A 25,162-nucleotide genomic window follows, 5' to 3' on the forward strand; every position below is an offset into this window, starting at 1 on the left:
GTTTGCATTGCAACACTCGCGCCTATGCGCCAATAGCCAGGGGGATAGCATCCTGACTGCAACTCATTCAAATCGATTTTTGCTTTAATCAGCTTCATTTGGGGAAAAAAAAAACTAAATGCAAGGGTAACAAATGGTCAGGCGGCGTGCACCGTGAGCACGAACCCATGGCAATTGGAAATGAACCCAGTCTGCAGGCTCTGGTCAAGCCTGGGAGACAGATGGAGGGAGCAGGGAGAAGTGGAAGGTGGGGGGGGGGGGGGGGGGGGGTGGCACGGTGCATCCTGGGAGCTGTAGTCCGGCAACCCCCTCCTCCTCCGCCACCTACAAGGTGACGTCGCGGCGGCGGGGACTACAGGTCCCGGCAGTCGCCGCGCGGAGGGCGCCTGCGCCGTGAGCGCGCCTCTTGTCCCTTTAAATCGCCCCGTGTCCCGGGAGCAGACGGAGCCGGGAGCGCAGGCAGGAGCGGAGAGGCTGCGGCTCCCAGCTCCAGGAGAGCGGCAACCTTTTCATTTTTAAACTTGCAATTCCACCCTAACCTCCTGCTAAATGTGCACCTTTTGCAAACTGAGCTAAAGCGTTCGCCCAGCCCCCTTTATTTATCCTGGTTAAGAGTTGATTATTTGGATTTTTCTCTTGTTTGAGCTTTGCTGCTGGTGTTTTAAAGATGGGAAACCGTGGGATGGAGGAGCTGATCCCGCTGGTCAATCGGATGCAGGATGCTTTCGCTCAGATCGGACAGAATGCTAACCTGGATTTGCCCCAGATCGGGGTGGTAGGGGGGCAAAGCGCCGGCAAGAGCTCGGTGCTGGAAAATTTCGTCGGAAAGTGAGTCAATGCCTTGCTGTTTTATAAAAATCGCTCCATTTGTTATTATGCATAATCAAGAGGGAGGAACAAGTTTTCTTTTAAAATGTAAAACCGCTGCGACAGACAGTGAGAGAGAGAGAGAGGGAGAGAGGCAAAATACACCAGCACGACCATAGCAAATATCTATTTATTGCATTGCATCCGAATTCCTGCCCTAATCTTTCTGCTTGCAATTGGGTAAATCAGATTTGAAATCCCTGGTGTGTTCCGCAGCGAATTACGGAGAGAGGCTGGATCAGCTTCCCTGACACCAATTCAGCAGATTTAACCTTCCGCCTATCACTGTCCCCCCCCCCCGACCCTGTTGCAAAATATGGACTGGAAAAATGTTGCAAGTTGTACATCGCTGAGCTCGCATTGTTTAGCTTTCATCACCCACTCCCCAATACACAACACCCGCCCCACAACCTGGGGTGTTAATGGGTTGAAAGGGGGTGGGGGGGGGGGGAAACATGCATGACATTGATAGGTATCAATATCCCAGCTTTCTGGTTTCATTCCATCTGGTTCATTCATTGACCTTGGGGCTGCTGTATCCCATCGGTAGGGCAGCTTGGTTGCTTGAGTCAGCATGGGGCGAATGCTAGGTCGAGCTCAGTGTTAATGCATCACCAATTTCACCCCCCCCCCTCCCCACCCCCAAATTTCACCGCATTCAGCGCCTCAGTCTGTCTGTGTGTGTGTGTCTGTGTGTGGGGTGGTGGGGGGGGGGTGGGCTGTAGGATTGTTTTTTTTTTGACGTTATCTAAAGGGATATCATGTCTTAAATCCCCCACATCTGCATCTAGATTCCCAGCCTTTTGTAGCACTTGGTACATTGAGAGCTTCTAGGCAGCTTGGACATATTAAAATATTTTAGCGCAGAGGACATTAGCACATTAAAAATATTTTTTGGTTGGTTGGTTGGGGTGGGGGGTGGTGGGGTGGAGTTAGGGTTTATAATCTGCAGGCGTTAATTAATCAGTCATTGACCGTATTCACCAGCACATTATTGCTCGAAACGAGGGGGATTGGAAATATAAATATTCATATTTATATTAAAAAAAATAACATCTACAGTCAGACGTTGTCACCGTGGCAACATGGAGTACAACACATGATTGCAGTGATTGGACGTTATAAAATAGCACCTTTTTTTTACACGATGGAGGGGCGGCTTGTGGATGTGAGATGTTACATGCTTGACCTCATTGTGAAATTAATGATGTTTCATGATTCAGATGTGAAACTGCACCTTTTGTCACGGGAATTTAGTTGATCAAGTGCCATTTTGTACTGCTTGATTTCTTTTAAGGGTCCATCGACATGTCCCTGTTGCTCTTATTTGGTTCTGGTTATTGCTGTCAGCCCCCTATGACTGGCTACAACCCCCTCTTCCATGTGAAGGATTGAAGCTCCGGGTTATTCGTAGACTCCAGTTAGCGCATGGGTCTCTGCTGCCCTTGAGGCTTGAGCGCAAAATCGAGCCCGACAATCCCATTGCAGTGCGCTGAGGGAGTGCTGCACTGTAGGAGGTACTGTCATTTAGGTGAAATGACAAACCCAAGCACTTGTCCCTTCTGGAGGATGTTAGATCAGAGGGCAGGGGAGTTCTCGCTGCTGTAATGAAAACAGGAAATGCTGGAAAAACTTAGCAGGTCTGGCAGCATCTGTGGAGAGAGAAACAAAGTTAATGTTTCACATCTGTATGGCTCGTTTTTAGAGCTAAAGAGAGGTAAAAATGCGATGGATAGTGTACTGTTTAAGAGGGGGTAGAGCAAAATAGGTCAGGGATAGGTGGGAGCTCGAGAGATTGACAAAGATGTCATGGACACAGGACAAAGAGACTGTTAATGTCAATGTAAAAGACTAAAGAAGGTGTTGATAGTGGCATAAAGGTAAGATGTGCTAATGGCAGAATAAGGGTCAGCACCCTGTGACAGCAAAACATAAAAACAAGTGACAAATGGCCCAGGAAGTTGGGGGAGGGGGGGGAAGATTTTAAAAAAAGAATAGTCATCCGAGGAAGATATTTGTTTCATCTTAGTCCTTGCTGCTGTCCTGGACAATATTTATTCCTTATAGCTATATCATTAAACACAGATCTGTTCAGTATCTCATTGCTGTTTGTGGGAGCTTGCTGTGTGCAAATTGGTTGTTGTATTTCCTACATTACAACAGTGATTACATTTCAATGTTACTTCATGGGCTGTAAAGCATGGTTCTTTGCCCTGAAAGCAAGTGCCATTTGCTTTACTTTGATCTCCATGCAAATAAGTCCCATTGCTAATAAAGCTTTATCCCACCTTTCGTAATGGTAGCACTAAGGGAATGTTCTGTGGTTTACTTAAACCTTTATTTACAGTTCATTGAGCTTAAATAGGGCGATATTTGTTTCAGCATGAACAGTCTCGACTCAGTTCGGACACCCGACCCATCAAGTCTGCAATGTCCCAACAGCATCCAATGTAGCAACAGTAGAATCTTTCTGCTCCCCAAATTAATATTGCTGCTTTCATATTTGAAAGGGTCATTTGTGCAAGCCAGACTCCCTTTTTCCTCTTAATAGAGGAGGGAGTGTAGGGTGGAGCAGAGGTTACACAGTGCCTCTGACTTTACTGAGCCTCTCTGCAAAATGAGCAAGTCTGTAGAATATTACATGGTCTTGTCCAATGATTTCGGAAACAAGGGCCCAAATGCAATCCCCACTCCATGCAACCTTAAAAACAAATGTTTCGGTGGCCTGCCACAGAATCTATCGAGATGGTTGCAGTTATGAACGTTTCCAAGCTATCATGGTGCTGCCATTAAGAAATGATGGGTGGAATTTATTGCCCTCCCCTGAGGTGAGTTTGGAGGAGGGGGGAGGGGGAGGGGGGAGGCGCATTTAATTGGGCAGGAGGGTGCTGGGGTGGGGACCACACCACCTTCCTGCCTTTGCTGCCGATTAAGTATAGTGTGGGAAGGCTCATGGATGGCCTTTCTGCCCCACTGTCAAAATTGAGGCCTTAAGTGGGCAGTTAATGGCCACTTAAGGGCCTCATCCCTGCCACCACTGGTACTCAGCCTGGGGAAGGCCCACCGCTGGCCACCTAGATGTCTGAGCAGCATCTAATGCCAGTGGGCATCCCCCAAAGGGGTGATGCAGGGGTCTCGCCAGCTCTTCAGCCATTGGGCAGGACTCCCATTACCTGTATTAAATATCACCCAGTGTGTGACAGTGTATCTCATTCAGATAGTTGATCATTGAAATACAGGAGTCATGACACTCCAGCCCCACTAAGTGTCAGGGGAGGGGTCATCTGACATCTACTATTATTATTTTTAATGATATCTCTCAATTCCGGTGTCTTTTTTTATGGTGCTCAGTCTAATTATTGCATGGGTTTGGCACAAGAGGCAGAGGGACTTGCCTTGTGTGTGGACAGTAAGATACATAGCAAAGCAAATGTTCCATCATTGGAACTCTGCATTATGTAATTATGACTTCCATACTGTCATAGGAAAAAATGCCAATGTTGGACACTTGAAGCAAAACAACTTTCATTTATATAACACCTTTTTAAGATGATAAAACATCCCAAGGTGCTGCACAGGAACGTCAAATCCATCTGTGTCTTTCTTGCCTCGAGACTTGACTATTCCAATGCACCTCTGGCCAACATCTCATTCTACCCTCTGTACCCTTGAGGTCATCCAAACCCTTGGCCTTACTTGCACCAAGTTCCATTCATCCATCACCAACAACCCACATTGGCCTTCAGTGAAACAACAACTTGATTTTAAAATTCTCATCCTTGATGTCACATTCCACCATGACTTCACCCCTCCCTCTCTGTTAACCTCCTCCAGCCCCACAACCTGCTGAGATATTGGTGCCTCTCCAATTCCGGTCTCTTGAACATCCTGCATTTTAATTGCTTCACCATTGGTGGCCGTGTATTCAGCTGCCTAAGCTCTGGAATTCCCTCCCTTAACCTCTCTACCTCTCGCTCTCTTCAAGAGGCTCCTTAAAACCTAACTCTTTGACCAGGCTCTTGGTCACCTGTCCAGATATCTCCGCAGGTGGCTCGGCTCCTGATTTTGTTTGACAATGCTCCTGTGGGGCACCTTGGGATTTTACACTATGTTAAGGGCACTATATAAATACAAGTTGTTATTGTTGTAACCTGGGCACAAATTGACAGTGTTGAAGAAGGAGACATCAGAACAGATTGTCAAAAGCTAGGTTGAGGGACTTGATGGAGGGGTTATGAGAGAGAATTCCAGAGCTCTGGGCCAAGGTGGGCACAGCTGCCAGTGTTGGGGTGCAGGTTGGACACGAAGCCAGAGAAAATGTGTTGTCTATTGGAATTGTGTGATAATGGATAATAGTGAAGCTTTGATGGTGCACAATGGCTGATTTTCGCATTGGGGTCCTTCACTATAGTTTGATGCAAATATCTCTCTTGTTTGATGAATACGGAGGGGGTAAGGTGACTAATCCTATCGTTTTGCTTTGATGGTTCCATGCACAGGAAATGTTTGTTAGACAGGAAGTGATGTCTGATACCTTGGTTAAAGATATTACTCCTGCATTCAAACCCAGCCCTAGTTCTTTCTTTCGCAGCTGAAATCTATAGAGGCTTGCACTGAAAGTGTTGCTTAGGTATCTCGGCTGGAGATTCCAAATGGTTCGATTTATTCAGGGTGTGACTTGAAGTTTGTGACCTGTGCCCAATTTGAAATCTGTTTGCAGATCCAGAAACCCAGACATGGGCACTTGTGACTATTTTCTGTGTGACTGGTTTAATGTCACACGTCCCAAGTGGAGCAAAGTTGCACTGTGCAATTATTCCCACAAACCCCGAACCAATTTATACCAAGTGATACCAGCACATCTCGAGCGAGCATTATTTTTCACTCAAACCCCAGATAGTGCTAGGGTTGGGCACTAATGCATTATGCATAAACCTGAGTCCTAGATCAAGAAGCACTCCCGTGGAATTCCGATTTTGACCCTTCTCTAAATGTCGGTGACATTTGTGGATTCCAATATGTCAGTCTGATATTAAATTGTCGGCATTTATTCTTGCTATTTTGAGGTTCTTCCTTCCGGTGTTATCTGCGTTTATTTATCACCATGTGCAAATTGAGCATTATCTGTTGGAATAAGTGTTTCTTCAGTACTTTTATGTTTACGTTTGCCTTGTTCTTGGCTGGCTAAGCCTAGGTGTTAGTTATATGATATTCTGCAGCACAGTGCCCACCTTTCTCAGTTGGTGTTGCATTATGCTACAGGTATGTGTTTGAGTACTGTAGTGCAGAAGAAGCCCCAATCAGTTGGTGACCAGATGATTGATGGAATAGCCTGTGCTGTCCTGCCTTTGTGTTTTGCTGCAGATAACAGAGGAATTAGTTAGGGACTGCAGCATAGTGGTCATGTTATTGAAAACTAGTAATCTGAGGTCTGGATAAGTGCTTCTGAAATCTCTTTGGCAGCTGGGAGAGTTTAAATTTAATTAGTAAATCTGGACTAAAATGCTAGTCGTCGTCTTAATGATCAAGAACCCACTGGATTGTCATACACCCCTCTGGTTCACCTAATGTCCTCACCCAGTCTGGCCAATATGTGACCCATGTTGGGCTGAATCTTTTTTTTTAATTGCCTTCTGAAGTAGTCTAGGAAGCCACTCACTTGTAAGTGGCTCACCCTCACCTTCTTGAGGGCAATTAGGGATGGGCAATAGATGATGGCAGCAATGCTCATGTCCCAAGATCAAATAGAAGACAGATGAAGTGAAAGTAGGAAGCAGTTGGTGATGGGTGAGTGGAATGTGTGAGGAATATTGACCAGTGGCCAATCTGCAGTAGTTTATTCCTGGGCCCCCTGTTGGTTGTACAGACTGGCCAGCACTTGCAGTAATGGATTGCATTGTAAGCATGTTTTGATATTATAGGCAATAAGAAAATTACAATGGGTGGGTCATGCAAGCTGCAAATCAGTACCTCGATATCTTCTTGGCTTGGAAACGACCAGGTGAGAGAGTGGGATTATTGAAGTGACAGTGGAAGAGGGTGACTTTTATGCTGAGATGTTATCATTTACAGCCCCTTGTCCTAAAGGTTTCCAAGTGAACTTCGAACAGAGGCTGGAATTCCAAATTTTCTGACTGCATTAGATCAGTAGGTTTGAGTAAGAAGTGGCAGAATGTGGTTAGGAATCACATACAACTGCTTGTCATGTTGAGGATCCTTCACATCTCCCTTGCTTTCCTGAGCTGAGTGACTAATGATTGTCAGTGAGAAGTGAGAGGAAATAGCCAATTTGTGTTTAAGATGGTTAAATGAGCATCTTGTGGAAGAGTAGAACAGTCTGTCAAAAAGTCTGATTTTAACCAGAGTCAGACTACTTGTAAATCAGATAACAGACCTGGCGTTTGTGTATTATGCATTATGACTGGAGCAGCGACAGAAATTAATAACACCTGTTGGATTTGGTTGTATTGGGTGATAGCTGGAATATAGAGGAAAAGATAATTTTTCTTTATTGTTCATTAACAGGGTGTGGACTTCGCAGGCTGGGCCAGCATTTATTCCCTATCCCTAGTTACCCTTGAGAAGGTGGTGGTGAGCTGCTGTCTTGAACTGCTGCAGACCTTGTGGTGTAGGTACATCCACAGTGCTGTTAGGAAGGGAGTTCCAGGATTTTGACCCAGCGACAGTGAAGGAACAGCGATATATTTCCAAGTTAGGATGCTGAGTGACTTGGAGGGGAGCTTCTAGGTGGTGGTGGTCCCATCTATCTGCTGCCCTTGTCCTTCTAGATGGTAGCAGCCATTGGTTTGGAAGGTGCTGTCTAAGGAACCTTGGTGAATTCCTGCAGTGCAACTTGTAGATGGTATACACTGCTGCTACTGTGTGTCGGTGATGGAGGGAGTGAATGTTTGTGGATATGGTGCCAATCAAGTGGGCTGCTTTGTCTTGGATGGTGTCAAGCTTCTTGTGTGTTGTTGGAGCTGCACTCGTCCAGGCAAGTGGGAGAGTATTCCATCACACTCCTGACTTGTGCCTTGTAGGTGGTGGGTAGGCTTTGGGGAGTCAGGAGGTGAGTTACTTGTCACAGGATTCCTAGCCTCTGACCTGCTCTTGTAGCCACAGTATTTATATGGCTAGTCCAGTTCAGTTTCTGGTCAATGGTACACCCCAGGATGTTGATAGTGGAGGATTCAGTGATGGTAATGCCATTGAACATCAAGGGGCAATATTTAGATTCTCTCTTGTTGGAGATGGTCATTGCCTGGCACTTGTGTGGCGTGAGTTCCTTGCCACTTGTCAACCCAAGTCTGGATATTGTCCAGGTCTTGCTGCATTTGGACATGGACTGCTTCAATATCTGAGGAGTTGTGAATGGTGCTGAACATTGTGCAATCATCAGCGAACATCCCCACTTCTGATCTTATGATGGAAGGAAGGTCATTGATGAAGCAGCTGAAGATGATTAGGCCTAGGATATTACCCTGAGGAACTCCTGTGGTGATGTCCTGGAGCTGAGATGACTGACCTTCAATAACCACAACCATCTTGCTTTATGCTAGGTATAACTCCAACCAGTGGAGAGTTTTTCCCCCTAATTCCCATTGACTCCAGTTTTGCCAGGGCTCCTTGATGTCACACTCGGTCAAAAGCTGTCTTGATATCAAGGTCAGTCGCTCTCACCTCACATCAGGAGTTCAGCTCTTTTGTCCACATTTGAACCAAGGCTGCAATGAGGTCAGGAGCTGAGTGGCCCTGGCGGTACCCAAACTGGGTGTCAGTGAGCAGGTTATTGCTAAGCAAGTGCCGCTTGATAGCATTGTTGATGACCCCTTCCATTACTTTACTGATGATGGAAAGTTGACTGATAGGGTGGTAATTGGCCAGGTTGGATTTGTCCTGCATTTTGTGTGCAGGGCATACCTGTAATTTTCCACATAGGTGGGTAGATGCCAGTGTTGTAGCTGTACTGGAACAGCTTGGCTAGGGGCACGGCAAGTTCTGGAGCACAAGTCTTCAGTACTATTGCCAGAATATTATCAGGGCCCATAGCCTTTGCAGTGTCCGGTGCCTTCAGCCATTTCTTGATATCACATGGAGTGAATTGAATTGGCTGAAGACTGGCATCTGTGATGCTGGGGACCACTGGAGGAGCATGAATACAGATTGTGGGGTTTTTGAGTGTTCCGATCCAGAGCCAAATTTGTTTATTTGTGGTTCTTTTCTTGTTTGGTTTTGTTTTTTTTCCCTGTGTTCAGTATGAGGGCCCAGCCAAGAGGATAGCGGGGTATCCTTCTCACAATAAGCTACTACATGGGCAGAATGGCACACGCCCAGCCCGCTCAAGCGTAAAATAGTACGTGATGACGTTGGGCGAGTATCCTGATGTCATCTGGTCCAATATTTTGTTCGGTGAGCGTGTGCAGAATTTGGAAGCCTACCCGCTGACAATTGAGGGCAATTAATCCCATTAAGAGTTGTAATTGTCCCCGACTTTTCGTGGTCTGTCCAACCTCATAGTTGGCGGACAGACGAATCGGCCAGGCGGCCTTTGCATTTTTCATGAAACCTCAGCCAAGGGTGGGATGTTTCCGTTATTAAATTTAAAAAAAAAAAATCTACGGACAGAATTTTAATAATGTATATGTTCAGGTGACTGTGATGTTTGGACATTTTTGTTCTGACTTCAAAAGTATTAAATAAAGTTTTTTTTAAAGTCTTCAGCTCCCTGAGGCAGCTCTCTTCATTCACGGCGCTTTCATTCTGCACTTGCCCACGCTCCTGCTTACACCAACGCCTGGCGTTCTCCCATCGCCACCCCAGCAGCGCAGAGCATTTCAACGCGTGTTTCACACTGGCTGGCTGTTAATTGGCCAGCCAGCTTGAAATTGTGGTTGGGGGCCAATTGCAGTCGGTGGTCCTTTCCCCGGCCGCTCCCGGACCCGCCGATCACGGCCACGTGCCAACCTAAACATTCTGCCCCGTGTAACTGGTGACAAGCGTTCATTGCTGGGAAAATCTGCCCTCTACTGTTACTCTGCAGTTGTTGTCATGTCTTATTGTGCTCTTTAGGTCCAGATCCCTTTAAATTTAACACAGGGCTCCCTCTCCTTATGTTCCCATTTTTGCCCCCGACTTTGCAGGTTGAATTTACATAGAATTTTATATTCTCAAGCTATCCCAAAGAACTTAACAATGACGACTTAAAAGTAATTTGATATTTGTAGTAGGCAAATGCCACGTCCTATTTTCTTACTGTAGGATAAAAGGTTAATGTTAAATGTGTAAATATATAATCTACATCAGTGATTAAGCTCATCATGATAAGAGCTTGGGGAGAGAGAGAGAGAGTTCTATGTAGAGCCTCATGCTGAGTTTTTACTGTACATAGTTAGTGTAATGATCAATAAAAGATGGAGCTTACCAACAGCATTGCCTCCAGCATATCTGTAAATCCAGAACCACAACTACTACATCCAAGACCAACAATACCAAGAACTTGCATTTATATGGCACCTTTAACATAGTAGAGAAGTCCCAAGGTGCTTAAAGCAAAGTCCTGCAAGCAGCAGATGAGTGGATAACCAGGTAATCATCTTTGCTAGTGTTGGTCGAGGGAGGAATGTTGGCCAGGATACCCGGAGAACTCTCTTGCTTTTCTTTAGGTAGTGGAGGTAGTTTAACATCTCAAATGAAAGTCAATGCAGCATTCCTTCAGTACTGCACTTGTATCAGCCTAGAAATGCAAGCCAAAGTCCTGGAGTGGGTCTTGAACCTGTTGATCACCAACCTGATCTTAGAAGCAGTAATGTCTTCTTTTTAAATTCTCCCTCAGGATGTGGGTATTGCTGACAAAGCCAACTTTTATTGCACACCCTGAGTTGCTTTGCAAATGTGCTGGTGGCTGGCCTTCCTGAGCAGAATAGCTTGTTAGGCCACATCAGGCAGCCAAGTATCAACCACACTAGTATAGGATGATGAAGTAAAACAGAACGTTGAGAAAGGGAATCTAGTTGATATTGTCTATATGGATTTTAAGAAAGCGTCTGACAAGGTATCACATAACAAGGCTGGTTAACAAAACTGAGGCTGATGGAATAGGAGGGCCAATATGCAATTGGTTTAAATATTGGACAGAAATCAGCGAGTTGTGGTAGATGGCTGTTTTCAAACTGGAGGGTGGTAGACAGTGGTGTTCCCTAAGGGTTGGTGCTAGGACCACTGATTTTTTTTTTCTTTTGATGTGTGTGTGCTGATGATATCAAACTTGGAGTGGGGAATAGTGAGGGTGACATGACTTGCCTGCAACAGGACATAGACTAGCAGAATGGGTAGACAAGTGGTAGATGGGATTTAATATAGAGAAGTGTGAGGTGATGCATTTTGGCATAAGAGAGGCAATATAGACTAAATGGCTATAAGACCATAAGATGTAGGTCATTTGGTCCATCGAGTCTGCTCTGCCGTTCAATGAAATCATGGCTGATCTGATAATCCTCAACTCCACTTTCCTGCCTTTTCCCCCATAACCCTTGATTCCCTTACTGGTTAAAAATCTGTCTATCTCACCCTTGAATATACTTCACGACCCAGCTTGTCCAGCCCTCTGCAGTAAAGAATTCCACAGATTAGCTACCCTCCGAGAAGAATTTCCTCCTCATCTCTGTTTTAAATGGGCGCCCCCTTACTCTGAGATTAAGCCCTCTGGTCTTAGATTCTCCCACAAGGGGAAACAACCTCTCAACATCTACCCTGTCAAGCCCCCTAAGAATCTTATATGTTTCAATAAAGTCGCCTCTTGTTCTTCTAAATTCCAGCTCAACCTACCCAATCTCTCCTCATAAGAAAATCCCTCCATACCTGGAATCAACCTAGAGAACCTCCTCTGGACTGCCTCCAATGCCAGTATATCTTCCCTTGGATAAGGGGACCAAAATTGTTCACAGTATTCTAGGTGTGATCTAACTGGTGCCTTGTATAGTTTTAGCAAGACTTCCCTATTTTTATACTCCATTCCCTTTGAGATAAAGGCCAACATTCCATTTGCCTTCCCTATTACCTGTTGGACTTGTATGTTAGCTTTTTGTGATTCATGCACAAGGACTCCCAAATCCCTCTATGCTGCAGCCTTCTGCAGTCTTTCTCCACTTAAATAATCAGCTCCTCTATTCTTCCTGTCAAAGTGCATAACCTCACATTTTTCCACATTATATTCCATCTGCCACTTTTTTGTCCACTCACTTAACCTGTCTATATCCCACTGTAGACTCCTTGCGTCTTCCTCGCCATTTGTCTTCCCACCTATTTTTGTATCATCTGCAAATTTGGCAACAGTACATTCACTTCCCTCATTCAAGTCATTAATATATATTGTAAATAATTGAGGCCCCAGCACTGATCCCTGTGGCACTCCACTGGTTACAGGCTGTCATTCTGAAAATGCGCCCCCATATCCCAACTCTCTTTCTTCTATTAGTTATCCAATCCTCTATCCATGCTAATATACTACCCCTAACACCATGGGCTCTTATCTTATTAAGTAGCCTTACGTGCGGTATCCTATCGAACGTCTTTTGGAAATCTAAACATGTTACATCTACTGGTTCCCCATTATCTATCCTGCTAGTTACCACCTCAAAGGATCTAATAAATGTGTCAGGCATGATTTCCCCTTAATGAAGCCATGCTGACTCTGCTTGATTAGATTGCATAATTCTAAATGCTCTGCTATTACATCCTTTATAATAGGCTCCAACATTTTCCCAATGCCAGATGTTAAGCTAACTGGCCTATAGTTATCTTTTTTTTTTGTCTTCCTCCCTTTTTTGAATAAGGGTGTTACATTGGCTGTTCTCCAATCCTCTGGGACTTTCCCAGAATCTAAGTATTCTTGGAAAATTACTACCAGTGCATCCATTATCTCTGTAGCTACTTCTTTAATATCCTAGGATGCAACCCATCGGGTCCAGGGGACTTATCGGCCTTTAGCCCCATTGGTTTCCCTAGTACTTTTTCTCTAGTGATAGTTGTTGTATTTATTTCCACCCCCTCTTTTGTCCCTTGACTATTTAGTATTGGAATGCTATTAGTGTCTTCTACCATGAAGACTAAAGCAAAGTATTTATTCAACTCCTCTGCCATTTCCTGGTTCCCCATTATTATTTCCCCAGCCTCATTCTGTAAGGGGCCTTTGTTCACTTCGGCCTCTCTCTTCCTTTTTTATATATTTAAAGAAGCTCTTACTTACTGTCTGGCTCAGTTTTAAAATTGAGTGGGAATAGAAGGACCTAGGGGTGCATGTACATCGATCTTCAAAGGTGGCAGGCCATATTGAGAGAGTGGTTAGCAAAACATATGGGATTTTTTTGCCTCATGAATAGAGGCATCAAGTACAGAAGCAGGGAAGTTATGCTGAACCTATGTGAAACGCTGGTTAGGCCCTAAGTAGAGTTTTGCATCCAGTTCTGGTCGTCACACTTTTTAGGAAAGATGTGCAGGTCCTGGAGAGGTTGCAGAAGAGACCAGAATTGTCCTAGGGATGCGGGGTTTTAGTTACATGGTTAGGTTGGAGAAGTTGAGGTTGTTCTCCTTGGAGCACAGGAAATGGTGGGGAGATTTGATAAGAGGTGTACAAGATTATGATGGGCTTAAATAAGGTCGATGAGGAAAAACCCTTCCCATTGGCTGTTGGTACAAGGATGAAAGGACACAGATTAAAGGCTTTGGGGAAGAGATGCAGGGGGGATGTGAGGAAGAACTCTTACGCAGTGAGTGGTAATTACCTAGAGTTCACTGCCCAGGAGGATGGTGACTGAGGAAACAATGATTTCAAAAGGAAATTGGATGGGCACTTGATGGAATTAAACCTGCAGGGTTATGGGAACAGAGTGGGGAAATGGGACAGACTGCATTGCTCTGTGGGGAGTCAGCATGGACTCAATGGGCTGAATGGCCTCCTTCTGTGTTGTAAATTACTCTGTCTCTGACATTAGGATGGAAGTGTCACACAGGTTAGACAAGGTGAGGATGGCAGGCTTCCTTCCCTAAAGCAGAGATGTCCAATAGAGCTGCTGTAGTCACATGTGGCAAGTTGATAATCCAGGCATGGCTGCTTGCATTTCTGATTCATAAATAAAGATTGAGTGATTGACACCGCAACTGGGTGTGTGATCTCAGAAGCCATATTCGCACAGTGTATGCCTGTGAATTTTAACCTTGTGTGTATGTTGGTGAGGTGAAAAAGCAAGAGTATGTGAATGGTTTTCTTTTGATTGTCGTGACTGCTCTTCCTTGGCCACTGGTGCAAGACGTTAAGTAAATGTACATGAGCAAAGTGAGTATATACACCTGTATTATATGTAAGACTGTTTAACTGAAGTTACTGCATGTGGTAAAAACAGTCTCATCCTAACCACCTCCATGACTAGCCAGTAATTTCTTTTGGACAACGCTGCTCTTAAAGGCAAATCTTGTGGTTGCTTTTCCTCATAGTGAAGTTTATAAAAAAATTTCCAGATCTTAGTTAAAACTGAATTTCGATTCACAATTTCTGGATTAGAGTTCACGGCCTGCTGGATTACTAGTCTGGTAACAGAACTTCGACGCTCCAGTACTCGACAGTACTCCATTCCAGAGTTCAAAACCTTGAATTGTATTGTCATTGTTCTTTTTTTTTAAAGGAAACTCGGTTCTTCCTGTTGGCATTTGGGGTCAATCTGTGGTGCGATTCTGCACTCCATGCCTGGAGTAATGAGCTTTCCCAACATTTATTCTAGTGAAGTGACTTCTTAGCTGATCTGAGAAGTGCAAAATGATTATTACGGCTGGTGCATCGTCCTCAGCTACTGAGTTCTTGTTACTCCAAAGAAAACTGTCTTTTCTGGAATCGTATTATAAGAACATGCGTTCCTGCAATTTATGATAGTTCATTAAGGCTGATCTCATAATTACCGAAAAAGAAGTGTTTCTCTCATATTTTCTTTTACAGAAAAATAGCAATTTGGGTCCCAAACTGCTCGCTGTCAGGCCTACAGAACATGTGCCAATGGGAACTATACTTTTGATGATCAGATAACAGAAATTAAAAAGAATATATGTGGGGTGGGTGGAGGAAATGCATGGTTTCTGTTTTGCCAAGATAAAAGGTTAATTTTGGAAAAGGAAATGCTCAGTGCAAATGATAAGGGTGGTGAAATTGATTTTTTTTTTGTCATCAGACGTGCTGCATTGCCAAGTGTTGTCGCAGTGACGGGTGATTGCTGCATTTGCTGAAAAGTGCTCAGTCAGTGCTACAGATGAGCCTGTGCTGCCCTCGAGTGCCACAGCTTCTGGGTGGTTCGACAGGTCTTGTCAAGTTTGGAAAGAAGTGTTTGTCTGCAGCGACTGGAGTTGTTCTTCTTTCCAATCTGTGGGACTAAAACTCCATCAATAATATAAAGCTCTTGGGCAGAAAAATTGAGTTTGATGCAGCGTTCTTTGCATAATGGCAGGGTTTAACTGCCTTTCTTTTGAATGATTAAATTCAAGCCCCATATATTTGGGATGGGATTGGCACCCCATCCATCATATTCATATTCACTCCCTCCGCCCCCGACGCACAGTGGCAGCAGTGTGTGCACCATCTACAAGATGCACTGCAGCAACTCACCAAGCCTCCTTTGACAGCACCTTCCAAACCCACGAGCTCTACCACCTAGAAGGACAAGGAGAGCAGACGCATGGGAACTCCTCCACCTGGTGTTTCCCCTCCAAGTCACAAACTATTGGAAATATATCGTCGTTCCTTCACTTTGTCGCTGGGTCAAAATCCTGGAACTCCCTCCCTAACAGCACTGTGGGTGTACCTACACCACATGGACTTTTGTCTTATTCGTTCAGAGGATGTGGGCGTCGCCAACATTTAATGTCCATCCCAAATTGCCCTTGTTCAGAGGGCATTTAAGAGTCAGCCACATTGCCGTGGGTGGGTCTGGAGTCACATGTAGGCCAGACCAGGTGAGGATGGCAGATTTCCTTCCTCCCCTAAAGGGCATTAGTGAACCAGATCGACAATGGTTTCATGGTCATCATCAGATTTATAATTCTAGATTTTTATTGGATTCAAATCACCATCTGCTGTGGTGAGATTTGAACCTGGGTCCCCAGAGCATTACCCCGGGTCTCTGGGATTACTAGTCTGGTGACAATATCACTATGCCACTGCCTCCCGGGTTGCAGCAGCTCAGGAAGGCAGCCCACCACCGCCCTTCCGAGGGCAATTAGAGATGGGCAATAATTCTGGCCTAGCCAGCGACACCCACATCCTGTGAAAGAGTAAATTTTAAAAATCTGCTGTTCTGATAATACTGTAAACATTTGCAAGCCGACCAGGGCAATTCACAACTCTCCCTCAGAGTCCTTCTGCTATGCAGATCCTCCCTTAGCCAGTACAACAGCAACTTGCGTTTATATTGTGCCTTTTCATATGGTAAAACATGCCAAGGAGCTTCACAGGAGCGTTGTCAAACAAAATTTGACTCTGAGCCATATAAGGAGATGTTGCCGGTGATCAAAAGCAAGGAAGTAGGTTTTAAGGTGCATCTTAGAGGGGAGAGAGAGAGAGAGAGAGGTAGACAGGTTTTGGGACGAAGTTCCAGATCTCAGAGCCCAGGCAGCTGAAGGTACACTTGTCAATGGTGGAGTAATTTAGCATCTTGTAGATTGTGCCTTTGCTAAGAAAGTCTGGAGAGAGATGCAGCGGTTTCTGTCGAGGTTCATCCTGAGCAGTTCTGTGACACAGGACTCTGTGCTCTACGGGCTGTTCCCAGGGACACACACCGAGACAAACATCAACTGCAGCTGGAGGATCATCAACTCGGTGAAAGGCGCTCTTTGGTCTGCCCGAAACTTGTTGGTCTTCCAGTGCAAAGAGTTGTCCCCGACCGAGTGTTGTAGACTGGCACATTCCAAGGTCCAGGACTACGTGCTGAGGGACGCACTAAAGCTTGGGGCAGCCACCGCAAAGGCGCAATGGGGAAAGGTCGCTGTCTAAGACCTTTCTCCATAGTGCACCGAGGGACTGGGAAAGGTATAGACCCCTCGGGCTGTACAGCTCACAATGAATGTCTGCATTGAATACTAATTGTATTATAATTGTATTGAAGCATCTCAGAATGCAACATGATGTATGTTGATAACTCCAATACCATTGTCTGATTGTCTGCATTGACCATATTGAAATGATTGTAATATTCATTGATTGTATTGATATACCTTGTGATCCATGTGTAAAAGTTGAATCTGATTGTACTTATGGGATGGTGATTTTGAAATGGTTTGGAATGTTCTTCCAGATATTTTATGAATAAAGTATATTTTTCAAAAAAAAAATTAGTATCAAAGATGTACAGGAGGCTGGAACTGGAGGAGTACAGAGATGGGTTGAGGCCTTGCGGGGGAGGGGGTGGGGATTTGAAGACAGGAACATGAATTCTAAAATCTTGCCATATCAACTGGGGGACAATGTAAGTCGGTGAATGGAGGGCCGATGGGTGAATAGAACTTGGTGCAAGTTAGGACCCGGGCAGCAGATTTCACTGATCACTCATCTCTGTGTTTAAAATGGCTGCTGCGTCTGCCTACATCACAGTGACTGCACTTTGCAACGAGTTGCATGTGAAGTATTTGGTGACTGAAGGATTCTTCCCTTTTCCAATATTTAAACTGATTCTTTTCATGAGATGATTTTTTGCAATGTCGGTGACCACTATCAACACTGCTTTTCTCACCCAAAGAATCGTCTTCAAACAGTAACTTTGAATCTTGTCTGAAGCAGCATGGGGGCTGGTCACTGGAGATTGGGGCATTTAAATCATTCTTGAAAGTGCTGATTAATGGACTGTAAAGGAATTAGATGCATTGACCAAGTGTTTATCCAATTTGCTTTTGAAAGTTATTGTTGAATCTGCTTCCAGTGCACTTTTCAGCCAGTGCATCCCAGACCATCATAACTTGCTTGCGTTTTTTAAATTCTCATCTTCCTTCTACTTCTTGCCAATCACATTAAATCTGTGTCCTCTGAGGGCCCTCCTGCTAGTGGAACTAGTCTGCTCTATCACAACCTCTCCATTTTGAACACTCCCATTACATTTCCTGCTAACTTTTTCTGTTCTAAGGAGAACAGCGCCAATTTATATATTTTCTACACATAATTGAACCCCCTGGTATTATTCTTTTAAATCTCCCGTGACATTTTCCAAAATGCATGGTGCCCAGAATGAGACGCTGTCCTCTAGATTTTGAAAGGCTTGGCATAGCTCCCTTCCTTTGTGCACTCTTATTTATAAAGCCACATCCTGCAACAAATTCCACAAATTGTTTCGCTTAACGCATTGCCCATACCCCAAGAACAAAGGAAAATGTTCACAAGGCTCATTTATTGCCTTCAGAAGGTGCTGGTGCTGGGCCTGCTCCTTGAATTGCCTGGTCCTTGTATAGGTGGTGTTAGGAGAAGGTATTCTAGGGTTTGGATCCAGCAACAATGCATAGGAATGGAGGTACATGTCCAAGTGAGGATCACTTAATGTTAGCATCGCTGATGCTGGTGTCCTTTTGATGGTAGAGGATTGAGGAACAGTTGAATTAAGACTGTTGCACGATTTCTCTCATTGCTGTTTGTCAATGCTGTCCCTATTTTAGAACAGTGACTACACTTCATTGGCCATGGGATGTCCTGGGGTCATGAAAGTTGCTAGATAAATGCAAAGTCATTTTTTAAGGAGTCACTTTGTGGGTGTAATTATTTCAGATGATGGAAATGGTGACTACATGCACCAGAAGGCTAATAAACACCTTTACTATTTTAACCTCCAACATGGTCTTGGTGATAATAGCTTGTTAGTTTGTGCATGGAACAGCCAGGATTAATTGCTAGGCCGTAATCCCTTTAAAGATCATATCCTTAACTGCAAGTGGGATGCTTGGATGTCTTTATTGTCACCTGGACACAAACATTAGAGGTAAAAACAAAAAACTACTGCGGATGCTGGAAATCCAAAACAAAAACAGAATTACCTGGAAAAACTCAGCAGGTCTGGCAGCATCGGCGGAGAAGAAAAGAGTTGACGTTTCGAGTCCTCATGACCCTTCAACAGAACTGCTGAAGGGTCATGAGGACTCGAAACAAACATTAGAGGAATGGCTCCCTCATTCCTGTTCCATAGAACATTGCAGTTGTGATTTCTGTCAGTTTAGATGTTGTGCACTTGGTCTGATTTATGCACTGAGACCAACTGTCACAATGTGAACTCCCAACAGTTTCCTACAGCCATGACATTCAACAAAGGCAATTGCCACTCCTGATCCAGTTATCACTGATTTTTTTTAAATTGAGTTTTCATTGGCTGTTGCCTTTGGGGAAATTTTTGGCTAATGTGTTTTCCACAGAGAGTAATGAACTCCCCTGGGAGTAATTACGGAGGTGCAGGGAATCTCACTGGAGGAGTTTTGAACCTTGGGCCAAGGGTTTTGCCCTGATTGGTGGTGAGCTGTATTCCTGCGCCGCTGCACCCCTTGCTTGGCGGGCAAGGTGTTGTTGGGGGAGGGTGTTTTGGGATTCTGACCCAGCGATGCACGATAGGCGCCAATCGGGTTGACTGTAGAGGTCCATTCGGAAAGAAAGAACTTGTATTTATACAGCGCTTTTCCCAGCCTCAAGACATCCCACATCATTTCACAGACTCAGGTACTTTTTATTGCTGTCAATGCAACAGCCAATTTTGTACACGGCAAGATCAGATCCCACAAACGGCAATGACCAGCTAATCTGCTTTAGGTAGTGTAGCTGCTTGGGATCTTTGGTACAGTAGCCATAGATTCCCTACAAGGCTTTCCTGCTTTGGATAAATCCTACATTTATTGTACAAGATTTTTCTATTCTTCTGCCTTCCAGTCCAACAACTGTTTCCTGTCTCTGGAAAGTAAATCTGTTCAAAGAGTGCAGTTGAGTTAGCGGTTTACATACTTATTGAAAATTGGGTAGGAGAGTGAGTGCTCGAACCTGTAACGGCAAGAAAGTGTCACGCTTGCCAGAAGTGCACGCTATCTACTGGCCTTCAGCTTCAAGTTCCACTCCCAAAAGTCTAGGCTGACACTTGAGTTCAGTACTGAGGGAGCATTGCAATGTCAGAGGCACTGGGCGGAATCATTCCACATTTGCACTAAGTGCAGAAGCGGGCAGTCTGCCATTCACCCGCCATGCCATCACCTTGCAGCTTCATCACACCGGGCACCACACCTCAGTGCTTCCAGCCCAGGACTGCTGCACAGAAACATGGCCCCGAAAGGCAAGATAACTGCAGAGCCCTGGTTTAGTGACGCGTCCCTCAAGCACCCTTTTTGGATGTTGTGGGGGCCTGTCGTGATGTCCTCTACCCCTGCTCTGGCCACAGGAGGGGCAGCAACATTTACCACTCCAGCTTGGGAGGCGGTGGCAGTGGTGATAGGTGCCAGTGCTGCACAGGAGAGGTTGGCCATCCAGTGCAGAAAGAGGGTGTGCCACTAGGGTAAGGCAACCATCTCATCCCTCAACTCTCACACTCAAGCCCATCACACATCCACTCTCACCCTCCTCCATCTGGCCTTATCTCCTCTGGAGACTGCCTCCTCAGCCCTCACCATCTTGAGGCCACTTGCACAGATCAACTTGTGCCCCCTACACACACCCTGGGATACCCTCCTTCCCTAGTACAGCCCTCGTCCTGCAGCCTCTTCCCTTGCCTGAGACCTCTTCTCCCACTTGCCCAAGCAAACGCTAGCCCTGCAGCTATACAAAGCCTTGTGGCTGGTCTGGTAGGTAGAGACCTGCCCGTGAGCCCCCCTAAAAGTGACGTGGTGCGGCCTGGCGCTGATGACCGTGAGTGCTGACCGAAGCAAGATAAGCAAACAAACCTCCAAGTCTCGAGCGATGTGCAGTTTGGGTTCATGCTGCTTATGTGCAGTTGTGAAACACATCGACGTGCAATCATGCTGATGTGGGGGGGATGACCAGCGTGCGGGGGGATGAGTCCGGCAGGCTGGCCTTATAATGATATGCATATGTATTACAATGAGGTTCCTGGCATCTGATGATGGGAAATGCAGCCCGCCATCAGAGGGCGGAGCGGACAATCTCAAACTGGCTTCACCATGGCGTGAAACCCATTTTTGGCCTTCCCACCATATTGTCAGCTCACGCTGCTGAGCGCGCCTGATCAGGCAGATGTAAAAGATCCCGTGGCCCTATTTTGAAGAAGAACAGGGGAGTTCTCCTTGGTGTCCTGCCCAATAGTTATCCCTCAATCAACATCGCAAAAGGAGAGTGTTTCACGGAATTATGTCAGCACAGAAGGAGGCCATGCAGCCCATCGTGCCTGCACTGGCTCTCTGAATGAGTAATGCGCCGAGTGCTATTCTCCCACCTTCTCCCTGTAACCTTACATGTTCTTCCTTTACAGATAATGATCCAATTTCCTCTCAAATGCCTGGATTGAACCTTCCTCCACCGCACTCTCGGGTAGTGCACTCCAGATCCTAACTACTCGCTGTGTGAAAGTTTCTTGGTTGTCATATTGCTGTTTGTGGGAGCTTGCTGTGTGCAAATTGGCTGTTGTGTTTCCTACATTTTGACAGTGGCTACACTTCAAAAAGTACCTCATTGGCTGTAAAGCACTTTGAGATGAACAGTGGTTGTGAAAAGTGCTATATAAATGCAAATCTGTCTTTTAGCATCTCTCCTGTGGCATTGCTCACTGTAAACCTGATGTGCCTCTTTGCAATGACCCTCAGCATCAACTGGTTAATAATAAAATGTCTGGGTACTTTCCCACTATTTAACTCCCGTTCTAGAGTCTGCTGCAATTTGAACATATCATCAGGGTTCAATTGATTCATCCCTTTGAGTATCTGGAATAGAATTTCCTTGATGTAAACACTCCCCGACTCTCCTTCCTGACCTTATAGCTCTGATTCCTCAAGACAGTAATGCCAGCCCCTTTAATGGGCCAAACTGACCTTTTGAACGTCCTACAAGGCTATAATGTTCCTGCTGTTTTTCCTCTTTGTTGTGAGAGAGCAAAGTTGACTTCAAGCTGTTTAAACATTGCCAAGACCCAGAGGACCAAATGGCTTCTCAATCATTGGTGCATTGTTGCCATTTAGGAAACAGCCTGTTCTAATCCCCAGGCCTCACACGTGCTCTCTTTCTCTTTCCTTCTTTCTCTCTCTCTCTCTCTCTCTCTCTCTCTCACCTCTTTCTCTCTCTCTCCCCCCCCACCTCTCTCTCCCCCCCCCACCTCTCTCTCCCCCCCCACCTCTCTCTCCCCCCCCCACCTCTCTCTCCCCCCCCCACCTCTCTCTCCCCCCCCCACCTCTCTCTCCCCCCCCCACCTCTCTCTCCCCCCCCACCTCTCTCTCCCCCCCCACCTCTCTCTCCCCCCCACCTCTCTCTCCCCCCCCACCTCTCTCTCCCCCCCCCACCTCTCTCTCCCCCCCCCACCTCTCTCTCCCCCCCCCCCACCTCTCTCTCCCCGCCCACCTCTCTCTCCCCGCCCACCTCTCTCTCCCTCTCCCCCCCCACCTCTCTCCCCCTCTCCCCCCCCACCTCTCTCCCCCTCTCCCCCCCCACCTCTCTCCCCCTCTCCCCCCCCACCTCTCTCCCCCTCTCCCCCCCCACCTCTCTCCCCCTCTCCCCCCCCACCTCTCTCCCCCTCTCCCCCCCCACCTCTCTCCCCCTCTCCCCCCCCACCTCTCTCCCCCTCTCTCCCCCCCCACCTCTCTCCCCCTCTCCCCCCCCCACCTCTCTCCCCCTCTCCCCCCCCCACCTCTCTCCCCCCCCACCTCTCTCTCTCTCTCTCTCAGCTTATCATGGGCCACAGCACAGCCTGCAGTGGTGTCGAAATGATCAAACATCTCTGCAGTATTCTCAAGGTCCTCAGTCTGTACAATTTGAAGATGACAAATTCTGCCCCAAGAGCACCGATTTCATTCTAGGTCATTGAAAGCATTGCAGACTAAAGATCTGCATTGGAGAGAGAAGTTTCTATGTAACCTCATTGATTCTCATGAGAGAAGTATTATTAATGTTTTCTTCTTTAAGAATGGAAATGTAATGGTTTTTGTTATACTTCCTTTTGGGCCCACAGCTATCCTTCGGCACATCCGAGTGGCCAGGGGTTGGAAGTTGATTAGCTATTTAACCATAAGGGGCTTCACGGTCAGGATCTGTCCTACCTTTGCAGTGCACAACCTTCTGGTAGGGGTCAATGATTTGTAACAGGGGACTTTGTGTGAATTTAACCTTTGATAGTCCAAAGATATGGAGACCAGTAGTGTCCCTGGCTGAGATAAATGGTTCAGGGAGTGGGTATCTGAAAATGTTCCTGGTCTATTGCACACTGGGCAATATATTAGCAACTGTGTATTTTGCAGAGGGGTGTCATTGTAAAGCTGGTCACCCAATAACCCATGATCTGCTGTGTCATCCTCCTATAGACGGGCCCCTGTATCTGGGTAAGCCATATAGCAACAGATAATGGCAGAACTGCCCAATGAAAGAGCAGCAAACATGACACTGATTCTCCCTCCCATCCTTAGCCTTCAACGTCTCCTCCAGGTACCATACCCTAAGATGTTGGTGACCATGGGCTTCCATTGGATTGGTCTATGATTATGCTTGGCAATGTACTGCAGTGGTTTGCCGTTGCCTTCTGCAGTATGGCTGACCAGGAAACTCTCTCGCCCTTGCCACCTGGCGTCAGGTGCTTTGGAAGGATTTACAGGCTGATCATCGACCCTTTTGACCACATTGTGAGCGCACCTTCTGTGGCTGTCAAGTCCTGGAGTGGGACTTGAACCCAGAGCTGCTGGCTCAGAGGCAGGGGCACCACCCACTGCGCCACTAGGCCTCCAGCCTTCAACTAACATCACTAAAGCAGTTGATATGGCCATATGCAAGAAAGATGTTTTGTATATCACATTGCTGCTTGTGAGATGTTGCTATTTGCAAATTGGCAGCTGCGTTTCCTACATTACAAAACGGTGACCACAAGCACATCCTTGACTGTGAGAAGCTTTGGACTGTCCTGAGGTGGTGAAAGGCACTGTATAAATGAAAGCCTGTTTCAAATGGAAATGATCATTTTGTTTCGCGTGGAGATATGCAAAACCTCCGAGGCAGCTGATAACAGCAGCAGTGTTTCTGCACTGCCACACTGGGCCTAAAGGCTAATGTGTGGGCCTGGATTTGTTTCTGTCAGCAGAATGTGCCCATGGTGATGTGGCACTGTCACCACCAGAGACAAACTCCGACAATTCTGAAGAAGTGCCAGGTTCCACATCCGGCAAGCGCTTTCCGAATGGATCACCTTTCTATTGTGGATGAGCGCGTGGACCACAGGAAGGCCTCGTGGGTTGTTGGGTGTTCAACAGTAGAACCTAGTTCATCAGCAGCTCGGGTCCCGTCTTTTCCATCTTGAATAGAAAGCTATGATTTAAGGGTCTCGGTGCCAGTTTTGGTGCAGTGTGTAACGTGTGACTCAGTTGGCAGTGATCCCGCCTCTCGAATCACAACATTGTGGATTCAGCCTTTTCATGATCTCGGGACATCCCCAAGTGCTTGGCAGCTGATAGGCTCAGTCACTGTAGGAATGGTAGCAGCCAACTCGAACACACCAAGGTCCCGCAAGTATAATGAGCAGACAATATGGTGTTGGTTGAGGGATTAATATTGGTCAGGATAGCAAGGGGAAAAATCTCCCAGCTCTTTATTGTAAGAGTGCTGTGTCACAGCAGTTTTTACACCCAACGAAAGAGGAGGTCAGCAGTTTTGCATATCATCTGAAAAATGGCACTTGCAACAGCACAGCACCCCCTCACTACCGCGCTGGGAGTGCCAGACTAAAGTCAAGATTGTGGACTCCAGTCTCTACAGTGGGACTTGAACTCACAACCTTCTGCCTTCAAGCTGAGTCTGTTACCCACTGAGCCAAGGCTGACACCCCGACTCCCTTACTGGATTCCTGGTCTGTGCTGATTTACCAAACCTGAGAGGCGCTAGAGGTACTTGCGGCTTTTGGGTCTGGGAAATGAAAGGGGGATTTTACACATGACAATGCTGCTGTGATGGGATACCAGAGAGCCTGGGATTCCACCACGAGCTCCCACCTTCTGTACAGGTAGCGGAGGTAAGCAGACAGGAGGATTAGAATTCCCAAAGTAATCAAGGAAAACACACAACAGACCAGCTGCTGCAATATTTTAGTGTCTCTCGGCACCACGGTAAGAA

The 25,162-nt window shown here is 46.1% G+C and overlaps 1 protein-coding gene across 4 annotated transcripts in view; it reads left to right on the forward strand.

Annotated features, from left to right (window-relative positions):
- Positions 1-428: 428 nt before the first annotated feature.
- The window catches only part of dnm1b (dynamin 1b), a 250,550-nt gene continuing 225,816 nt past the window's right edge, over positions 429-25,162 (forward strand). For 3 of the 4 annotated variants that reach the window (XM_078550074.1, XM_078550075.1, XM_078550077.1), the window contains exon 1: positions 444-828. In XM_078550074.1, the coding sequence (XP_078406200.1) occupies positions 668-828 (161 nt within the window). In that variant the 5' untranslated portion in view covers positions 444-667. Of the gene's footprint in view, positions 829-25,162 lie in introns of all 4 variants that reach the window. The other variant, XM_078550078.1, reaches the window with a different exon arrangement.

The sequence above is a fragment of the Cetorhinus maximus genome, chromosome 10 (assembly GCF_964194155.1).
Source record: "Cetorhinus maximus chromosome 10, sCetMax3.hap1.1, whole genome shotgun sequence".
Taxonomy (NCBI): domain Eukaryota; kingdom Metazoa; phylum Chordata; class Chondrichthyes; order Lamniformes; family Cetorhinidae; genus Cetorhinus; species Cetorhinus maximus.